Source organism: Aptenodytes patagonicus, chromosome W (genome assembly GCF_965638725.1).
Source record: "Aptenodytes patagonicus chromosome W, bAptPat1.pri.cur, whole genome shotgun sequence".
Lineage (NCBI taxonomy): Eukaryota > Metazoa > Chordata > Aves > Sphenisciformes > Spheniscidae > Aptenodytes > Aptenodytes patagonicus.
The window spans coordinates 440686-455827 of NC_134981.1; the positions used below are offsets into that span (position 1 = coordinate 440686).

General features: G+C 37.3%; 1 protein-coding gene across 9 annotated transcripts in view; it reads right to left on the reverse strand.

Moving 5' to 3' along the window:
* Window positions 1-1016: 1016 nt before the first annotated feature.
* The window catches only part of LOC143171866 (E3 ubiquitin-protein ligase NEDD4-like), a 203522-nt gene continuing 189396 nt past the window's right edge, over window positions 1017-15142 (reverse strand). For all 9 annotated transcript variants that reach the window (XM_076360983.1, XM_076360982.1, XM_076360981.1 and 6 more), the window contains 8 exons: window positions 15007-15102; window positions 10519-10592; window positions 7774-7834; window positions 7307-7366; window positions 6638-6745; window positions 5618-5714; window positions 4955-5027; window positions 1017-2463 (listed from right to left, as the gene is read on the reverse strand). In XM_076360983.1, the coding sequence (XP_076217098.1) occupies window positions 2361-2463; window positions 4955-5027; window positions 5618-5714; window positions 6638-6745; window positions 7307-7366; window positions 7774-7834; window positions 10519-10592; window positions 15007-15102 (672 nt within the window). In that variant the 3' untranslated portion in view covers window positions 1017-2360. The remainder of the gene's footprint in view (window positions 2464-4954; window positions 5028-5617; window positions 5715-6637; window positions 6746-7306; window positions 7367-7773; window positions 7835-10518; window positions 10593-15006; window positions 15103-15142) is intronic.

Genomic DNA, 15142 nt, shown 5'->3' on the forward strand with positions numbered 1-15142 from the left:
TCCCTTCTAGTCAGATGTCACTATGTAGTTCTAGATAGCTGAAAGGGCTTTGATGTAGACAAGTAAACCTGTTTTAGAAGTTGAGAGGAGGGAAGGGACCAACGCAAGATGAGGGACCAAACCAGAGAATGGCAGATTCTTAAATGCAACCTGACTTCTGGTTCTGCCTCAGCTGTGCTACTACTAGGTCACAGCCTTCATCTATACATGAGATTACATTTCAGTTCCACAACCAAAAAAGTCTCAGGAGTTCTTAAGGCTCTGATACATGGCATCGGATGTGAACAGAGCCTCCAACCACACCAAAAATCCTCCAGGTTAAGACAGAAAGAAAACAAATTTTGGAGCATGACACTTCCCTCATGGGAGTCTGTGTTAAGGCCAGCTGTGCTTAACACACTGAAGGTCAGTGGAAATACCTGGATTTACCTCATCCTCTCTACCTTCCCTGCACTCCTTCCCACAGCTAAACAATCGGTACAGTGTTTCTCTATCTACTCGGATGCAGCCCATTTCTCATGTTCAAGCTTGCTCATCCAATGTAAGAGGTCAGAAAGGAATGTCAGGAAACTTAATAAAAAATGAATCTTAACCTGTGTTCAAATAATAGACTACCTTTCCTCATGCATCTGTTGGTGCTTCAAACTTTTTGCTAGCACACAACCATTTGCTGAATGTTATTAGCATTAAGGCTTCTTTCCAGTAGCCTTTTCAGCTGAAGTATTACTACATTAAAGTTTCTGCAGTATGGCTGTTCATTCTCAGATGTAGATTGTACTTGCCAGCAGGTGTTGGGGAGGGGGCAAGAGCAGGGCTAAAAAAGCTGTTGGCAATGAGGTGAAACTGTTTTGGCATGTGGTGTCATCTTGCTTCATAAGCATTAAATGGGTTCTTGAGGGAAAAAGCCTACGTAGAGGTAAGTATGTGGGCAAAACTTAGAAAACTGAACATTAAATTGCTGAAGCCATACCCTCAAACCTACTCTAGTAGTATTGTAACCATTTAACTTCAGTGGATCAAACACAAATCTTTCACTTTTAATCCATCACAAAAGAGATGCAACTCGGACATTATAGTTTAAGCATGCAACGTCATAGGTAACAAAATTGATTAGATAGCAGTGTATATTAAATAAATCTTTGTGATTAAGTAAAAAATAAATCACAAAAACAATTGCTGAGGAACATGTCTGCAGGCTCAGCTCTACATCTGTTTGTTTTTTTTTCTTTTATACATCAGCAGCAGCCAAATTCACAATTGATAGATATTGCACCAGAAAGACATGTGCAGTGAGATTAATGTTTATGATAAAAAAACAGATATGACTTCCATGTGTTACATAAAGTGCCTTTAGAGTTGGTGCAGTTAGAAACAAACAAAAAAACCATTGTTATTTAGATATCATTAGCAAATGCATACAAATAGGAGACAAAACAGGTCTGTTTTCCATAGTGCCAAATCACACAGTGCCAGGTTTCATTCAAAATGCCTCCATTGCAAACAGCTAAGAGGAAAGGATAATAAAAGAATCGCTATACAAAGATAATGACAGGGTTAAGCATACTTTCCTAAAATGATTAATGCCAACCCTACCCCAAAATGCTTTATAGTACATGTAAATATTACCAATAATGAGGCAATTTCTTTATTGAACATGAGATTTGGCATGCTATGTTATGATTCTCCCTTGACTCATAACTATTCTAGTATTTATACAAAAATGCAACATCCAGTCCATACTTCTGGATACAGAAAAATATTTATGTGCTCAATGAAAAGAGTTGCTCTCAATATATATAGCCCATGTAGAGAAAATTTCCAACATAGCTTTCTCCTACCTACTTTCTTAATGGTTTGGGAACACAAGGCTCAAAATGTGCTTTGAAAAAAATGACACTGGCATCAAGTCTGGTATGAAATTAAGAAAAATGCTCATTTTTCCAAGTATATGGTATTTAATTGTAATGAAATAAAATCTGAAAATGTCTAAATCAATTAAAAAGTAAACATGAGTTGTAATACTATACCTGTAAAATGATTAATTCCATTCATTGTCATTAGAAATTATGTAAAATATTTATTAAGGGCTTTGCCTACAGAGGCACAACATAAATAGAGTAAGTCCTGCTGAAATGTCATCAGAGTTCATGTTAAGCAGTTGGTAATCTGCTGTGGAAACATCAGAAGAGCCACCCACAGACTACACAGTTCAAACTTCTGGATTCAGGCAACTGCGCTGTCGAAGGGTTTGCTCCATGAAGCAACGCTGTGCAACTGTTCTGCCATAATCACTCAGAGTCCATTAGGCAAATGCAAAAGTGCAAGCAGAACTTGCTTGAAGGGGGAAAAAAGTCGATGTTTTAATCCACTCCTTCAAATCCTTGAGCATTTTCAACTGCCATAAGTAGCTTCTCTCGCAAATCTTCAAAAGATTCATAAAGAGGTAAGTCTAGGCGATTAAAGCTGAAATTTAGAAGGAAAAGAATCATTTAATAGTCCATTGAAAAATACACATAATTTTAAAGAAATAGAAAATGTTAAATAATTTGGGGGCCTTAACAAAGGCTATATCTTGCTGTCCAAATGGGGGCAATCTCCACAGTGTCCTTTGCAAACCTCACGAATGCTTGTGTTCCCTGCAGGTAGCGTCTGAAGCCAACCCTGCCTGTACCAAAGTGAGTTTACAGAAATAACCATGTGCCTCCTTTCTTTTCACAGCTGAAAGCGGGAACTTGTTAAAAACCACTTAGGAAAGGAAAAAAACCCAACAGCCCCCCCATTTAGTTGATTGAAAACATTTCCTCTTTGTCAAAAGGCTAGTTTCCTAAGCCTCAGCGAAGATGTTCTGAATTTATAGGACAGACTGTTTACCCTCTGGGGGAAAGAAGAAGAAACATCCAAAAGAAGGTCTTGAAAAGGTCCTGTAAAAATCTAACAGATAATTGAAACATAAAGAGGATGGGTTACTTTGGAATGTGTTTTTTGGCTTTGTTGTTGTTTTTTTTTTTTAAATAAAACTTTTTATCCTATAGAATGATTATTTTTATGGAAAGATCACCATTCTGGACTAATGTTCTAAAAATTAATTTTCCTATACAGCACACTTTTAAGTTACCTTAAAAAAGCCATATTCTTGCTATGCAACAGAGCAAGACAAAGACTTGTATTGAATGCTTTCAACATTTGCAAATTCTATTAACTGGGATTAAATTAAGTCAGCTGGACTATGACTTCACAGTTTTAGTGAATTGTCCAACAATTTATGGCCTTTATGTAGCACAGCTTTCTGTGGCTATGTTTTGTTACATCAGACCATCTGCAGTTCATTGCACCCACTTACTAGGATGAGGAAAAAATAAAATCATGGAAAAGGAGAAAGGGAAAATGATGGTGAGGGTAAAAGCTGCCTGCAGCGTGGTGATACCTGAAGTAGAATCACAGCGCGAAGGGGGGGCAGGGGGGAAAGCATCAACCCCTATTTGTACAAGTGGTAGTCTTGCTTTTCCAACTCAGATATCCTTCAATTTCTTAGTTTTCCAGAAGGAAAGAGGAAGAGATGATAAATTTCTAAGACATATAAAAGGTGGCCATGAATACTATTAGCCTTACAAGGTGAGGCACTGTTTTTCTTTCCAGTATGCCCTGTTAAACTCCTGTTACCCTTTTAACAGTCTCTCTTGGACAGTTTATTGCCTATCCTATATTTTTCAAAGCCTTCAGACTGACCGAACAGAAAAGAACAGAGCCTATGTTTTAACATTCATAGAAAAATTACTGTAGCGTAAGATGTACTTCCTCTTGCTGTTTTTCCCTATCCCAGTTTTGACAGGAACCACGAAATGGATAGCTGCTCCCATCCTGCCTTTGCTACTACTCTGCGGTATGATCAAGGAGTCATTGGACTTCTCTGTGACAACGTACCCTTACCTGTAATGTTTGCTTGTCATTTCCTGGGAAATTGTGGGGGGATTATAAAGTTTTCCTAACGTGAAAGGCACTGGGAAGCCATTAGGTGTTTGTGGTGGAATGGACTGCAACCTGAACAAGGGTGCTCAGCCAGCGAGACGGACACGATGACAATCTGTAAGCTCTTGGGACTTTCCCCAGCAGGCACTGAGGATCCTACTCCCAAACTCAGCACAACATTTAAGCATTCAGTACACTTTCTGTGCTGTGCTTCACGTGCTCCGATTTGGATCGTGTTGCAAGTACCTTACATGACCGGATTCTTATGTATTTGATATGGGGAAAAGTCTTCTAGCAGAAGGGATTCAAATTACTTCCATTTTGTCTGAATGTCAGTTTAATTGGCCAGTGCTTAAAGCAATTTGCAGGCTACTATGTGGCTTCAAAAATTATAGTTAACATTTGGTATACATGGGTAGCAATTTCTTCAAATGTAGTATAAAATAACGTGGGGAAAAGCTATCTCTTCTCTTTAACATGCAAGCAGTTACTAGAAGAAAAGTCCTGAGTTGAAAGGGTTGCTTGGAATACAATAAAATAGCATTAAAAAGTCTTTATCAGAAAGGCCATGATGGAAAGAGTTTATTTTGGATTCATTTACCTGCATTTATTGCAGAACACTTACACCTACTTATTCTATTAACATAGCCTTTCACACGTCCGTGAGAAGGCAAAACAAGCGTTGTTTAGAAACAGTAAGAGGCAATGGCACCGTGCTGAAGTTGAGCCCTGCTACCTCCTGGAATTTTGCATGTTACATTCTGCAGCTGGGTGTCAGCAGATAAATGCTAACTGTTCTTTGCCTGTTAAATACATACCTACACATACACAGAAACACGTGTGTAGGTTTCAGAGTATCCCAGTTTATAAAAAGCTGTATGATCCAGAGCTAAAATATGTTAGAGATAAGCAGAGTCATCAGTTTCCCCCTTTCTTGGCAGTGTAACAATACAGAAAAGCTATACAATTTTATGCTTCTAGGACTTACCATGTGTGAGCTCTGGGCAGTTTATCAGGACTTCCCCATTGCTCTATTGTAAACAGCTGAGGACCATTTGAACCTGGTTGAAAATGAAAATCATATGAAATATAAATTGCTGGACACTACAGAGACTACCCTAAATATTATTTTAAAAATTAAATGTTTGCCTGCATTGTAGGCTAGATATTTCAGCTGGTACAAAATACCTGGTTGAAACTCTCTTACTTAAAACTACATTAAAGGAAATAGGAATGTGTTTGTTTATTTCCAAGTCTTGTTAGCTTAAGTTTATCTAACTGCCTTTGCGTAGAGTATGTATAATGCAAAAGAAGTAAGCTCAGACATTAACACTGAAAAATTAAAGTGCTTGGTTAAACATGCATTCTCCTCTTCTTCAGATGACATGAATATTATTCCCGTTGACAGCCGAAATTTTTTCTGTGGGAGCTAGGGGAGCATCTACGTAACACCCCATGGTGTACAGAACTTCACTCCTTCTCAATGTGCCAGTGCTCTTGGCATCCAGAAGGAGAATTCCTACGTGGGGGTCAAAGGCTGGCTATGACTAAATTTCAATCGTGCCCAGGTTTCCTCATTCATGTTCAGGAGCGGTCTGTACAGCCATTCTAGAGGTGAGCATAATCTGCGGGCAGTTAAAAGGAAGCTCACCATAAAGTTCAGCAAATCCATTCATAGGCACACGTGACGTCCCAGTAACAAACTGCAGTAATCGAATCCGCTTTTCAGCATCCATCAGTAAAACGGCCTATTGACAAACACACACAGTCACGGTCTTTTCACTTTCACAGCTGTAGATACCATTGTCAAAAACCAAAACAAAACCTGAGTAAATTATTATTAGACTGTAATAGACATATAACTGAAAGATGTGATACAGGTCACGTACCAGGTCTTCTCTGATTAAATACGGAGCATCCTCTTCCAGCTGCCACTGGGCCACAACAACGAGACGTTGCTCTGGTGGCAGCTGGGAGCTACAAGTGCTATTCACCTGCATGAGGTGGCCTGCCTTCGGTATGATCGGCAGCCCGTACCTGCCCGGAGGTATGGGGCACAGTGGGTGCACTGCAATTGAAAATACGCCCGAGAGGGGGAGTAGAGAAACAGAGATGACAGAAAAGCCTTGAAGATCAGACAGAGAGACCGCAAAGGTTCACAGAAAATCAGACCAGTGTTGCACTACAGCAGGACCTCGGAGTCAAGCCCTTTGGGACCAGGTCACCATTTGGACTGATACAAGTACATAGTCTTCGTGTATACCACCTATGGTCATGAAAATGATATAAGAAACCCAGAAACAAAGTTACACGAAGCTGTAAGATTCCACTATTTTTAAGAAAAACAGACACCCCTTTGAAAAATCTACGACTATTGTGGGAAAAAGTATTTTAGTAGCTTTTCTGGGGACATACACTTTTCATAAAAGTATTTTACTTGACAAATACTGCCAGACACTTTAGATGGATCCAAAGATCTGGACTTCCTATCTTGGGTCTATTTCTAGTAGAGTCTCTAATGAGTACCACAGCTGTCATTTCCAACATACACAGATGTAATCTTCAGCAGTTTTCATGAAGAAAAAGATTTCATAACAGACTCTGCAAAACAATACAGGAGCTTTCACTTTTAGGAATAGTCAGAGAAGCCAAATGTGGTAAACAGCATTACCTTCCAGAACCACTGGATAACGGGATGATTTGGGCAGTAACCATTTTTGTAGATTGTATGTTGTCTCCAGTCATTAACATCAACATCGCCAAGGCCACACATCAGTAACTACAAATGGAAGTAAATTGTTACAGTGTTAATTGAAAATGGTATTGTGTTATCCTGTACACTTTATCAGAAAAACAAGCTTACATTTTCCCTCTGTTGTCTGACCTTCTGAACAGCTAAGCAGTGCAAATATAAATGCAGGCGTAAAGGAGAGCTGAGCTTCTCTTCAGGAGAATTCTCATAGAACATTTCATTTTACTGGAGAAACACTGCACACTGTGACATACATATACTTTGTGTGACAGCATCTTTTATGGTATGTTGCTCAAAATACGACTGGCGTAGGCATAATGGCATTAATTCAGTAAGCTACGTACATGCTTTTATATGCACATACTCAACCACCTCACTGAATAATTACAATTTTTTGTGCTTTTATGTGATCAATAGATTTATTAATTAGGGAGAAAAATCTCATTTCCCCACTATAAGCAAAACATCTTTGTCTGCAAAGTCACTTACGATGAGTAAGTAATGAATGATGAGCCTAGAACATAACGCATCTTTTTGTGATGAGCATTACTGATCTGTTGTCTCTGGATATCAGTTAAACAAACTCACCTCTAGTTCATTTTCATCAAAAATTTTAATCAGATCAATAGGAAGAAGTTCTGTGAATCCCTAAAGGAAAGCAAAGCAAAGTTAAAATTCTCATACCACGTAAAATTGACTTTATCTAACAGGATTTTTGGCTTCAGGGAACCTAAGTAAACAACAGAGGACGAAGAAGGGTTTAGAAAATGAAATACACAGTTGTTGAAATATGAGTCCATAACTTAAAAAATTAATTACTGAATTATTTCAAGCTCAAATAATTTAAGCTTGAAAGAGAATGGCCTTATTCTCAGAAGGGAAAGATTATATATTCTTATACGAGGTAAAACTGAAATCATAAAACACAAGCATTCCAGAACTTGTGCAGTTACGCAAAGCTCCCCACTCCCTTAACGCAGACACTGATGTATAAGAACTGTCTGCATTAAAAAAAAATTATTTTGGGGAAAAAAAAAGCAGCTGAAGAACCTTACCTCCAAAAAAGCATTCATTTGTTTTTGAACTCTGTTTACAAACCTCCATTGGATGACCAGGCTATAGTAGATAAACAGAAAGACGTAAGCACACTCATTAGAAAACTGCAAACTAAGTGTTTAGAGATTTTAGCAACCCTAATAGTTTCAGTTTCTCATTCACAACTTCAGCCATCTCTCAACCACACTCTGATATTAAGGAAACCGAGCAGCTTTTTGTTAATTGTTCAAATTTATCTTGGGTGACTGATTGAAATGTTGAAAAAAATCAGTGACTACGAACAAGTTATAGTATTAATATTTTCATTTTAGCATGCAACACAAACTCTACACATACACTTCCATGTTTTATAGCTATGACTTTTCTACATCACCGAGAACTTTTCAAGGTAACACTATGAGACGATGTGACATTCACCATTTCGTTCCTATGGAGATTAACTCAAGGATGAACACGGCAAAAAGGCTTGCCTGTGGATTGAAACAGCCTACAAATTCTTTACTATGGTTTATTTCTTTCTAAATGGGGCTGGAATCTAGACTCCGGATGATGTATTTACTGTTAGTATTAGGTACCTAAAGGACTAGACGTTTTATTCTTCCAGAGCTCTGAGTAATTAACAATTCCCAATGAAGTCTACAAAATTTGAGGATAGATGTAATTACATATAACAGCCTGCCTATATAAATAAACAGATTAATAAAACCCGCAATATCAAAGGAAAAGGCTTGTATTTCAATGCTAACCACCTACAGCATAAATACCTCACAGGTTCTAGAATAATGCTTTAGAAATCCAATTCCTTTCCTACTGAAGCACGTTTCATTCCTAATTTGCATGAATATAGCAATTACAAGGCTTTCTCCCCTTTGAAGAGGCACTGATTAAAAATGCAGCAAGTATAGCTGAATTTATTATTTTACACTGGTAGGCAGGGAAACAGAGGAAGCTTAAAGTTAAACCTAAACAGCCCGTTTAGATTTGGCCAATTTTTGATAGCAACGCTGGTACTGACATCATAGATCAGGTCTGTGTAGCTAGCAGAGAAGGGTAACAGGATGATGGCCACGCTGGAGAGCACTTTCTGGCTCATTTTAACTTAGGTGCTTTGAGCCACACTTTGGAGAAGCACGTTTCCTATGTGGGGATTTTGGGAAAACCAAGCAGTTAATTTAATTTACTCTATTTTTGTTCTTATATTGGCCAATGGTACGTAAACTGAATTTTCAAAGAAGGCATTTACAGCATTAGATACTGTTCATCTGACGGTTACTAGAAAATTCCTAGTGTGATTTTCTCATAATGCTTAAAGAAATAACATTGATTTTTAATTAGCAGCTATTTAGTCAGTTTATCTATTTTCCTTCATTTCTGCAATAAGCATTACATAATAAAATAATGCAAACAAAACACCAGATTTTCTATTAGACAATGATTCTTCATTATCTACATGATATCCCATAAGCACTACATATGCATGAGAAAGCATCATTTGGGTGTTATGTTAAGACACAGAGGCAAAAATAAAATTACATTTGTGACTACGCTTGCAATTTGGTGGTTTGGTTGGGGTGGGTTTTTTTTGTGTTTTTTTTTTTTTTTTAAGTATAACAACTAGAATAGTTCTATCATAATGGAATTCTGGGGGAAAATGTTTGAAAAATTTTAAGTTGCATTAATCATTTCCAAATCAGAGCACACAAGTATTGACGCTAAAGTTATAAAAATACTGTGACTAGCCATGAAAGAATTACCTAGATGTAAACCTAACTCAGTTCTGAATTTTGGCCCACACATTTTACAAAGAGCTTTTCATTTCTGCACTGTATTGAGGTGATGGAGATAAAAAAAAGTTTATGATGTCTAATATTTTGTATCTGAAAACTGAAAAAAAAAAAAAGATATACCTAAAAAATTAGAGCTGACAGTGCAAAGTCACACACAAAGTAACAAAAAAAAATCATAAAAGCAGAAATTTTGTATTGTTCCACCATTACAGCCAAATCACTGTAACACAACATTGCAAATGAGATTAACAAACAAGTACAAAGTTCTCCTCTTAGAGGAATGCTTAAATGTTTAGAGTTCCTGAGTTCTTCCTTGAATGAAAACCACAATGCCAAGCAAATATGAACTTGATAAATTGTACAGACATCCTATTTTCATTATTTTTTCTAGATCCAGTTTAGCGCTCAGATCTGCACTCATTCTTGATTTGTATTCTGCGACCTAGCAGTTCATCAGGAAAAACTGTAAGTCCTAGGGTGGAAATTCATCACTACTTTGGAGATCTACAAAGCACAGCTAGTTACCCTAGGCACTTCGGCAATAGACAGAAGCAGGCATGAAACTGGGCAAAAGTCGTATGCCTACTTTAACATGACAAGTATTGCATCCAAGAGGTGCCATTTCTTTTCATTGAGTAATTTAGATGCGGATGTCTGTCATTCAGAGCAATCCCATCCCTTCTTGAATGTTCCTCATGCCTACCCATCAAGAAAATAGTTTCCTATTACATCATGGACTCCCCTGATAAATGGAATTCATAGAACAGTAAAGGTTAAAATTCAAACTTTCTAAGGATTAGGGTATAAACAAACTATGTTAACAATAAGATTTTCTTTTAAAAGGATCTCTAATGATCTATTGTAGTACAAATGACAGTAATTGCAGTAGGGTAATTCCAAGACAAGTGCAACTGTGCTTTCTTACACTCAGGATAAATTCCGTAAATGTATACATACTCAATATATTCCCTTTTGTTTTCATTTGTTACCATGATTTCTGACCCATTTGGCTTCAGGTCGACTTGATATGTCTGTATTTCAAAAGAAAAAAAAACAAAACACAACATGACATTATTTCAGGACACATTTCTCACAAAATCCACTCTCCTTGAGCAGCATTTTACAAGTAGTATCAGAAAATTATTATGCCATAATAGCTAATGAGACATCAAAGCATTCCACATTTAAAGATGGCATCATTAGGAATAAATTATTATATGATCACTTATAAGAATGAATTCTTGTCATTAGCAAGTGAGCAAACCATTCAAAAGCAAACTTTTAGTCCTGAACAGCAGGTTCATTTGGGTAAAGAAAACATACATTCCATTTTAATAAGGGTAGAGAAATGCCTTCTAATTTTTCAAAATGCTTGCAAAAAAAGTATTACTTAAAATCCACAGAGAAACTGTTTCATAAAAAAGCCGAGAAGTAGAAAAACAGATTACAGAAATGGTTAAGCACAAATTTGCTAAGGGTGGTGTCACCGTGGAGTATAAGATTGAAAAAAACAAATTCATTACAGTTCACAAGAAACTACAGCAAGTCCAAATAATGTATTTATTTCTGAAGAAAGTGATTTATGAGTAGGAATTCACAGAATTAATGCTTGGTAGGTACCAGGAAAGCTAGAAGTTGGTAGCTTTTATCAGTTAGTGCCCACACAAAATTGTTACCACACTGTATGCTCCATAGCTGCAGCTCTGAAGAAGCATTTTTCTGGCTGCAGATCCTGGTGTTTACATACAGCATAGGCACAAGACTGGATGAATTTCTTGTAAAGCATGCGTGCTTGGGGTAGGAGAGAAGGAAAGTCAAGTACTTTGTTGCTTGTAAGTCGTCACTCTGTTCCAGTCAACTTGTTCCATCACGTCAAAACCATGGTTCCAGTGGAAGCAACCAAGACGTGACTCTCTGCACCCACATTCAACCAAGCCTATTTTTAAAGCTGTTACTAATTAGATCAGATGTTGTGGTTGAGTAACAGTAAGACAGTAAATTCATTAGCTAATAAATGGAGCTGTAAAAGGAGAAGACTGGAAAGCTCTTTTCAGGACTGGATTAACACTGAACGCCTCAAGAAGGAGAAAAACAGTACAATAGGTCTGTTTGAATAAATATACCTATTACTGTATTGGAAAAAAAAGATGACTATACTATTAAGGAGAAGTAATTAATAGGGAACCTACACACCTCTGAAACAGTAGTTTATTTGTTCCATAAAGACCAGGGAAGACAGTCCAGAACTAATAAGGAAAAGGTCTGCTATACTGTCAAAGTTGAATAGGATAAAGTTATGAAGATCACAGACATGATGGCACAAACAGAAGGCTTTTTGGTGCTTGTTTCTTCCTGCCCACCAGAAGATACAGTGGTTTTGGGAAATAGTATTTCAGAGCCATTAAGAACTTCAGAGGAATACAGACCTTCTCTTTCTCTGCTTTTTGAAGGTAGCTCTCCATCCTTTACACATTGAAAATACCTACTTTGTATTTCTTACTGACTTGTGAGAACTACTGAAACTGTATTTTTGATTATTAAGTAAGGAAAGGTAATAAGAAGATAAGATTTATTAGAGGTTGCTTGTTTTCCTCTAACTCCAGGAAAGGTTTTGGTGATAAATGAAGTATAAATAAATATAGAAGCTTATAGCAATGCAAACATCGCCCTCTTACGTACACAATGTCCTTGTGGAAGCAGTATCATCTCCTACACAGGTTCCCAAGGGCACTTTATCATAAAGTTTCAGCAGTTTAGCAGTAGATGAGGCGAAACAAGTGCCAAAGTGAGTTAGGGTCCCTTGACTTCTAGTAGTCCCCACAGCGCTGGCAATGGCCAGTGGTACATGCAGAAAAAGCCAATGTAGTCAGTATTTGCCATAACTGCTGCATTGCTGGAAAGCATCCTATACGCATTTGGACTGGTAAGATGTTTCAATCTCTAGCTAGATAAATTCCTCCTCACTATAGCATATCCTGTCCTTGTCCTACTGAGCTTATTCAGGTTTTTCTTCGATAAAATTTGTCCTACCAATTTTGCATCTCACCAGCAGTATGATGGAAACAATATTATTGTATCTACTACTACTGGCATTTGTCTGTAACTCGGTGAGCTTAAATCTAAGTTGAAACAGAAGTTAGCCAAGAGAACTTCAAATTCATTCATCACTACTGCTGTAGAGCTAGCCAAAACCGCCTTTTCCCTCTGAGATACAGGAAGACTGTGATATCAGCTCAACACCTGGAATTTACATTACGATAATTAGAACAAGAACTGTTATTTCTGTTAATAAACTGGGCACTAAATGAGCACATGAAGCTGGTTACTCATTAGGGGTCCCTCCAACTTGAGCCAAGGCATACTCGGAGTGCAGAACCGTAACACCTGCATGGCTGCAGCATCATCCTGTGGATTCCTACATCAATAAAGACGTAAATCTCTAAAACTATAAATACCTGCCATATTATGAAGAAAAACTCTGGGGGTAAGAAGATGAGTAGAAATTTCAAGAACAGCAAGACAGATGTTTTTGATGTCTTTATTCCACTCCCCCCCCAATATATTTTCTTTAAAGAGGATAAAGCCTGCCTCATGTACTCGTACAATTATATCAAGAGAACTTCCCAAAACCCCACACACATACTGTAAGAACATGATAAAATGTTATGTTCAAGACAAAAGAAATCATAAATGCCATTCATTACTTTGTACCCATGATATACAGAAACAACACAGGGAGTGATTTAATAAAAAGGTAAACGAAGAAATGAACCAGTGAGCCTCAAGCTGCAGCTATTTCTAACACCAGTTTGAAAAGTTTCCCCGAGAGCATAAACACTCCCAGACAGTCTGCAACTTTTTTTAATTATGTGCCACACTTTAGCAGTGATCCGCTTCTTGCCTATACAGTGCTGACCTGCTGAAGAATGGCATCTAAAAGATTAATCTCTTCTGGAATCAGATGCATCTATTGTAAATTAAACAAAAATCAATCTTGCTGACAATGCCAGAATTAGCTATTTGAGGTATTAAAGAGTTAGGAGAAGAACAGAAAGTATCTCCAAGTAAGTTGATTCATGTTATGAGTCAGAGAACAAACTTCTGCCAGCAGAAGTGTAAGCTGGCAGTGAAAGGCTATCAATAAGTTGAAGCTAACTCGTTACAGAACAGAAGAGAATGAAAATTACCAATAAACAACCCAGTGTATTACAAAAACTTTTCATCCTGTGGCTTTAATGTTCTCCCTAATTTTCCATGTAACTGATAAACTTATGTTGCTTTAGGAAAGAAGTAATAAGCACTGAGAAGTGGATCAGAATGTTCTTGACAGTACATTGTGTGCATATGTTTTGAAATTTTGAAGTCAGCTTTTAAAAAAGGCACTGTGGTCCACAATACCAGTGGTACCTGGAGCCAAGATATCTAGGTCTAAGAGTTCAATGAAGTGAAGACACTAAAAAAGGGCATAAAAGCCTATAAGCAAATTAATTTAAGAGACACAGGTAGGTATTATTAAGTCCCAATATTGTACAAAATCAGTATGTTTTAGTCCTTACTTGTGTGCGTGCATTACAAAATGGTTCAGGCTCCACAGCTCGTAAATAAATTAAAAAACCCCCCAATCATGGTAGGCAAGTAAGTTCCAAGCTCATGTAAGTAAACTCATGATTTATTTGCCTTCAAGTCCTCAAATTAAATGTAACACATATACTTATATACAAGACATTTATCTGTACCCAAGTTATTTCCACCCAGAAACTGATACAGATCTCTGAAGTTTGTTTCAATAGGATTCTCTGGACTGTAAATCCAAGACAAACTGTACCATAAGCTGTTCTTACAGCTTCTTCTGACAAAATGAGTTATGACTTAGTGGCTAATGAATGATATTCCCACCTACTCACTTCTCAATTGTTAAACATGTATCTAACATTTTTCATTTGTAACGGGGAAAGTTATCCACAGATTGTGAACCTTTTTTAAATAGGCATGCTTGCTTTTGTTGTATCATCTGCTTGCATTATATAAAAGACTCTATAAACAAAGCACTTCACTGATTATAATGCTACCACTTTGTCCTTTGAGAACATCTTCAACCTATAAAATCCCAAACAGTCCCAAGCTGAGACTATTTTCTAAGATGGACTGTGTAACACCTTTACTACTCATCTTAGCAAGTATTTTACTCAGCTTCAAGTACTGCTTTTCACGAAGATGTCATATTGCTCACTGACAAGAACATCATTTCCTTCTTTGGCATCCCCAGTCTTAGCCAGTTCAGGAAGAAAGAGAAGTTAATATTCATAGCCTGCCTATACTGATCATTAACATTCAACAGTCCTGATCAAGTTCACAACCATGAGACAGTGCTCAGTATTTAATTACTTTTTGGTGATAACCAATAATAAGATGGAAATACGGACTTTTGGGATAACATTTACATACCTGTCCAAAGTTTTCCTCATCTATGCAAAACATGAGATCCAGCTCTGTAGGGTCATTTTCTAGGATCCACTTCAAAGAGTTGTAGTATTCGCTATCCTACAGCGGATTATAATTAAACGAAGTTTGAAAATGTGAA